The 7,373-nt window shown below is 34.3% G+C and overlaps 1 protein-coding gene across 1 annotated transcript; it reads right to left on the reverse strand.

The window, feature by feature from the left end:
* Nucleotides 1–1,215: 1,215 nt before the first annotated feature.
* Nucleotides 1,216–2,219, reverse strand: LOC149897504 (uncharacterized). The gene has a single exon (XM_090115996.1). It carries the CDS (start codon nt 2,177–2,179, stop codon nt 1,280–1,282), a length of 900 nt encoding a protein of 299 aa, XP_089972122.1. The 5' UTR covers nt 2,180–2,219; the 3' UTR covers nt 1,216–1,279.
* Nucleotides 2,220–7,373: the final 5,154 nt, after the last annotated feature.

Genomic DNA, 7,373 nt, shown 5'->3' on the forward strand with positions numbered 1-7,373 from the left:
TGAGGCCTCGGTTAATTTAATTATTTTAGCATATTATACTTTAACTCCCTTTCGTTTAGAACCGAAGAAATGTAACACGAGTTAAATTATCATTTACGTGTGTATTTTTGTTGATGAAGTTTGAATTATTTTTTATGAATTTACTAAACGTTTTGATCGATAGTAGCGGGACTTTCTGAGTCATACTAGTTGTTATTGAGATTCCTTTTATTTTAGACTAGCTTACCGCCCGCGGTTTCGCCCACTTTGTCTAAAACCTAATAAATTATATACTAAAACCTTTCTCTTGAATCACTCTATCTATTAAAAAAACCGCATCAAAATCCGTTGCGTAGTTTTAAAGATTTTTTAAAGATTTAAGCATACAAAGGGACATAGGGACAGAGAAAGCGACTTTGTTTTATACTATGTAGTGAAGAAATAGTACGAGTTCAGTTAACTCATACAAAATTGTCTGACAACCTGATTAGTCCTAGCCAAGTGAATGATCATCATCATCATCATTATCATGGAATCATTTAATTGCGTAAGTTTGTTAGGATGGATGTATGTTTGTAACTCTTTCACGAAAAAACAACTGAGCGGATTTGGATGAAACTTTACCTACCGTAATATAGGTACTTTACAGTATGATACCACAGTATTACCATAGGAAATAATATTGTAATTTGTAATACTGTGATGATACTATATAGCTTTAGCCCTCAATATCGTCTGCGCGGCACATCTAATAGGCTTTTTACATTTTTCTCTCATTATTTTGTCCCGGGTCGGACAAACCCAGGACCACCAGCTAGTCACAAATCGTGCCATCCCGGTCACACGTGCCACTACGTCACGCGTCTCCACAATGTGATCGTGTGCGCACGCGGCGTTGCGTGTGATATGAATACATTACTGAACCGATTTGAGGTCAACAGTGACTTGCTTGATGGTGTATGGGTTATTATTGCTTGATTCGAATGTTTTATACAGAAAAGATACCTCATCTGTACTTAATATTATAAAGCTGAAGAGTTTGTTTGTTTGAACGCGCTAATCTCAGGAACTACTGGTCCGATTTGAATAATTCTTTCGGTGTTAGATAGCTCATTCATCGAGGAAGGCTATAGGCTATATCATCATGCTAAGACTAACAGGAGCGGAGCCAAACCGCGGAGCATAGCTAGTGCCTTATATCCTTCCAAAATGCAATATGAGGGATGTTTATTTATTTATTTATTTATACATCTTTGACTTACAGTACAAAACATACCAAAACGCACAAAGATAACAATTATTACAAAGTCTGACTTAAAAATAAGGTACAATTAGAGACAAACGATACAATATTAACATTAAATAGGTCCACTTCAGATTTAGCACGTAAAAATTTATTTAACAAATTGAGTGCATGATGGGTGGGTGCACTCCAAGCGGCTCGCGTCCGGAGCAGGCTCTCCGCGAACAGCGGACGCGAGCGCCACTGCACGGAGCAACTCGGTGCCCACACACCACAGGCCCCCAGTGCCACGGGATTGTCAATTTTGCTATTTAACAGCAGATAATAATGAACCATAAGCGCGCGCTCGCGTCGTAGCTCGAGTGTATCCATTCCAACCATCCCCGTAACGTACAAGGATGGATATAAGTAGGGATAATATCCATACATCTTCCGGAAAAGGCATCTTGAGAACTTACGTTGAATTTTTTCAATCATTAACGTGTAAATTTTTTCATGCGGGCTCCACACGATAGCGTTATATTCAAGCTTACTACGTACAAACGCATAATAAAGGCTAGTGATAACAGTTTTGTCATTAAAACGAGCAGTCTGCCTAAAAATAAATCCAAGGGCTTTATATGCATTATGGCATAAATCAATTATGTGGTCATTAAAACTTAAGGAACGATCGAATAATACGCCTAAATCACGAATCGAATTCTCTCTAGCTACAATCTTATCCAAAACTTTATAGTCATAGAGATGTGGGGATTTACTCCTAGTAAAAGTCATTACTTTACATTTTGCCTCATTAAGATCTAAACGGTTCATTTTACTCCATTCGCAGACGCTATTTATATCGTTTTGTAATGCCTGACAATCCTCAATACTTCCTACAGCCAAATATAATTTTAGATCGTCGGCAAACATAAGACACTGGGAAGAACTAATAACATCTGGAAGATCGTTGATCATTACCAGAAATTGAGTAGGTCCGAGGGTACTGCCTTGACTGATACCAGAATTGATGGCATATGGATCTGAACGAATGTTACACCTACTTAAGAATTTGTGGCTGATAAGTTAAGCGCCCTTTAAATCTACAAGTCCTGCAACAATGATAATATAATGTTATATTTTGTCGGACATACACATAGGTATATGTGTCTGATACTGTATATTCTTGTGGCATTGTAGCTTTAACGTAAATTGATTAAAGATTATTGCCACTAAAGCTAGCGCAGTGCATTCGATCTGAAAATGTAGAGTTCAAAAATAGAAGAGTTTGCAAAATATCTAGGTGATTTATAGATTCATATTAGTTGAATTTTAGTTTTCCATCTTCCTATTGTTACCTTATTATAAATACCTTCTTGTTAGAGAAAACTCTTTAAAAAGCTCTGCCTTTTCCCTAAAACAAATCTGGAACCTTCCTTCCTCCACATATAATTATAGAAACAAATCATTTATCTTACTCCTATAGGTACATTACACTGGTACATTTAGTCAAAAGTTACAAGGCAATGAGTAATGATTAGCAGTTTTGAGGGGGATGATGCAACAAATCAGCCCCATTTATTGGTTCACAGATAAATGCGTTACTAATGCGCTAATTTGATGGATAAATTAATCGGTTTTGCTAGTGTGTATGTGTGTTTGTTGAAATATCTGGAACTGGTTTGATGCGGTATCTTTAGAGCGTATACGCATTATGCGGGTAGCCGCATTGCGGGTAGCCGTCCGGCTGACCGCAATCACAATTATGTACGTAATATTCATTTCTATGCGCACTGTGCGGTCTGCGGTAGCCGCATCGCAGTGCGCATAGAAATGAATATTACGTACATAATTGTGATTGCGGTCAGCCGGACGGCTACCCGCAATGCGGCTACCCGCATAGTGCGTATACGCTCTTAGAGTTCATTCGAGTTCTTGAAAGCTTCGAGGGAGGCTTTGTTCAGCAATAGACTTCTCGAGGGCGAGATTACGATGTGTTGACTAAAACTATATTTACATTATAGCTGTTTAAATATGTATGATTCATTTAATTTAATAGAGTTATAAAATAAAATAGTTTAGACGCTGGATAGATAGCCATTACCGAAGTCTTTGTTAATTTTTTTAAAAGAAATAACGTTATCAAGATTTTATGTAATTACGTTTTCGTAAATATATATTAACTTAATATAAACCTATAAACTTAATTTTTCACAGAAAACCACCTAGTATCACGGAATAACCAAAATAAATTTTTCTACATCACAATTTTTCTCAAACATACACACGAACCTTTTTAGCCCCCATTATCTTTGCTCAAAAAATCAGCTCACATCATCAAAATTAACGAGATGGCCGTTCCCAGCTGCCTCATATTACTAAACAATTTAATCAATGTAAGCGGTTTTTTCCAATCTATTTGGTTTATCCCACCGCGGACGATCTTCGTCGCGTGACTGAACGCAGTTTGCGTAGTACCATGTGTTCTAGAATGGTAGTCGAATTACAGTTTAGAGCGAGTTTAACGTCGAATAAAGAATGTGGTGTGTTTGTCGATTCGACTTTTTTGATAAGATCGAAACATTTTAAATCAATCGTTCAGTTGTAAGCTTTACGTCAGTGGTGAGTGGTGTCCTATTTTGGATGTTCCTCTGTAGTAAATGTAAATAAATAATTTTCGTAAAGTTGTTTTATGGCCAGGCGTTTAAAAAATAATCACACCGTTTATTTATTTATATCATCAGTGAATTAAATATGATAAACAAATACTCAAAACAAAGTAAAATCTATAAAAAATAGATCTTTTTTATCGAGTTCTCATAGTAGGGGTACAGCCCCCTCAGTGTTTGTGTTTATGTACCACCAATTTACTGATTGTTCGGTAACAGACGCAGATTGAGGGGAATGGCGTGGTACCGCGTTAATCAATGGTAATGATGAATAACAGGGATTTTTCGATTTCACCTATTCATTTATAGATTACTAGCGGTCCGCCCCGGCTTCGCCCGTGGTACTTACGTTTTCTCTACATAAAAACCATCCTCGTACTTCAAGGAATATAATAAAAAAAGAATTATCGAAATCGGTTCAGCCGTTCTCGAGTTATGCGTTTACCAACACATTTTGCGATTCATTTTTATATATAAGAAGATAAGCTTTCCGCCCGTGCGTCGCGTTGCTTACATGCTTGTCTTAAAGGGGTGAAACTTAACAATATACTAAAACCTTTCTCGAGAACCACTCTATCTATGTAAACATAAATAGGGCAAACAGACAGCGAGAAGAGGTTATAAAGCCTTAGCCTTAGCTTTAGCTTTCCTCGATAAATGGATTAATTATCCAACACAAAAATAATTCGATCCATTAGGTAGTCCTTGAGTCTAGTACGTTTGCATGAAGGATTTTTACTCTTTTACGCTTAAACATTTATTTAATTTAGGGCCGATTTTTCAATGCTTGGATAAAACTTATTCGTCGAATAATGTATAAAACTACCATTTTAAAAACGTATTCTAATTGCCCGTATTTGACAGTTTACGTGACATTTTAATATTATCGTGTAATACTTTGTTGGACGGATAAGTTTTATCCAAGCATTGAAAAATCGGCCCTTAGATAATAAAAGCATAGAATAAAAACTTGCTGATTTTTACAAGCTCATCTGTATCTTGTTAAAATCGTTTAAGGGCTTGGTCTAGTAGTGCAAACAAATGCATCCTGTCATCCTATATGTAAATAATACAAATGTACTAAGGGAAAGTTGCTCCACTTAATTTTTAAAAATTAAATCATTCGTATGCATAATTTAATATTCGTAATAAGTACCAAAAATGACAATTTGAAACAATTTTCGTGAAAATTACACCGGGTGATTTTTTTTTTATCAGTACACAATATTTGCGAATACTTTCTATTGATATCTTCAACTTCATGTTTATATAACTGATCAACTTTTACAAAGAAATTTGGACGAAATATAAAAAAAATAAGCTTTCCATACAAAATGCAGAACTCTATACATTTTTTTCGACATAAGTTTCTTAGTGAAAGTTGTTCAGTTTAACTAATAAAACGGATAAACAAATTTTGTATATAATAAAAAAATGTAATGTTTGTGTTAAATGAAAACAAAAGATATTTATTTCTGACTAGCTTCCGCCCGCGACTCCGTCCGCGCGGATGTCAGTCTTCGCGTCTTCTACAGATTTATTATATTATGTGTAATATATAGATTTATATTGATAAACCTAATAAATCTTTTGCTAGCATTCTGATGCTTTATCGGTTGCACTGGATTTATCTCTTTTTTTCAATCGCTTGAATGATATAGGATGGGTCCTTGATGGGCATCGAATGCTGAAGTCTCGAATCAATCAATTCTGACAGTAGGCAATTTATGTAAAATCTTGATAATGGTCCATCATTTTATTTTGCCTAAACGTTACATACTTTTTTATATATTCTATTTTTAACGAATTATTCACTCCAGTCCAAACAGCAAATAAGCAGACTTCTGCTTCTGCAACGTTTAGTTGTCCCTGAATTTAGAAAAAATAGTCATGATTCTTATCTATGACAAAAGTGTTATTTTTTGCATTGTATTTCGAATATTAAATTTTTTTTTAACCGCATCTTCCGCATTCATGTCTTTTGCCGGAAACACAAACATTTAACTTCTACTAGTCCCATTTTCCCTTTTTGATATGGGAGTGTATAAAGTAAATTTTTTAGATATTTCTCGTTATACTTTTAAAAAGTTATTATTGTCATTTTGCTCATTAGGTAAAGTAATTTCGATATCAGTTTTAAGTTTTTTGATACCTGCAATAATAACGTCATAATCGCCTGCACATACTTATCGATTACACCCTGTATACAATCCACCATCCACATTCATAATGTTTTCCTGTCCTCCTCTCCTTTACGCTGTATACCAATACATTTGAAATGAGTAAATCTGTTACCTCTGAAGGATGTTTCATTGTGATCAGCAAATTTTCACCACTGTTGTCGATTATTTGTTTTTCATTTTTAATCAGCAATTGGGAATCATCAGTTTTGTTTTTTGCAGATTGGTGATGTACCCTAACAATACGTCGAAAAGGGAAAGCATCAACGAATTATCGTTTTCGTCCTCTTTTTTTATTCTTCGCGTCTCTGTTACTTCTGTTTGTTTAGTTCTCAATACCCACTGAATTTTCTATGTTATTGTGATCTTCCATTACATCTGAGTTTTGATGATGTGATGATAATCCATTCGTTTTAATATTGGTACTTAGAGTTGGTAGACTAAACTAGAAATGGCGGACTAAATTTGTCAGCGCGTCTGTAAGATCAGAATATAAAACCAACATCCTGTATTTAAGTTACAAAATTAATAATCAAACAACATGCCGCTACGTTGAAAATGACTAGAAGAAAAAATTAAAACACCTCGGATCAATTTTGGAGTAAACAAATCATTTTCCCCGTATGGGGATTTCCCCGGATGAACTTGGGAAGTTCAAGTTCCCAATACAAGTTTATATTATATTTCGTATTTCTCAAATGAAAAATAAACATTTTTGGAACTTCAAAAAAATTATATTATAAGAAAATTTATGAGCTTACTTTAGTTTTAAAGAAATATACATCCCTTTACTGACACCCCGTAAAATAAAGAAATTGTTGCCAATCACCTTTGCAATCTTTCATTAACTTTATGTTCGAAGATAATTTTTTTTTCTAGTATGTAGTTACACGCATATTTTTTTCGTTTATTTTCCATATCGAAATCAAATGTTTAAAAATACGAATATTTGCACAAAACTAAGATAAAAATAATCAATTAACAAAAATATTAAATTTAATGAAGTAGAGCAACTTTCACTTCGGTATGAAGGAAAATCGAGCGTAGAGCACACGTCAGAACGCTCCGGCCCAAGGAGCGCGACTAAAGAAATTCACTAGGATTTTTCCTAATTATTTTAAATATTTTTTTAATATTTAAAGAATTATCAAAATTCAAAAAAAAATTTTTTTAAAGGATTAATACTCATTGGTCTTCAACCAACTCGAATAAATTAATGGAAAAAATAACTTTTAGCAGTATTTATCAATAGATTTTGTAAGGCAAAAAATGGGAAATTTAATGAATTTATAACGTTCTAATTAAGAAAATCATAAGTTTTTC

This window comes from Colias eurytheme, chromosome 25, assembly GCF_061535395.1.
Source record: "Colias eurytheme isolate Ceu_HAF_F1 chromosome 25, ilColEury1 Martin Lab GWU primary, whole genome shotgun sequence".
In the NCBI taxonomy this organism is placed as follows: Eukaryota; Metazoa; Arthropoda; class Insecta; order Lepidoptera; family Pieridae; genus Colias; species Colias eurytheme.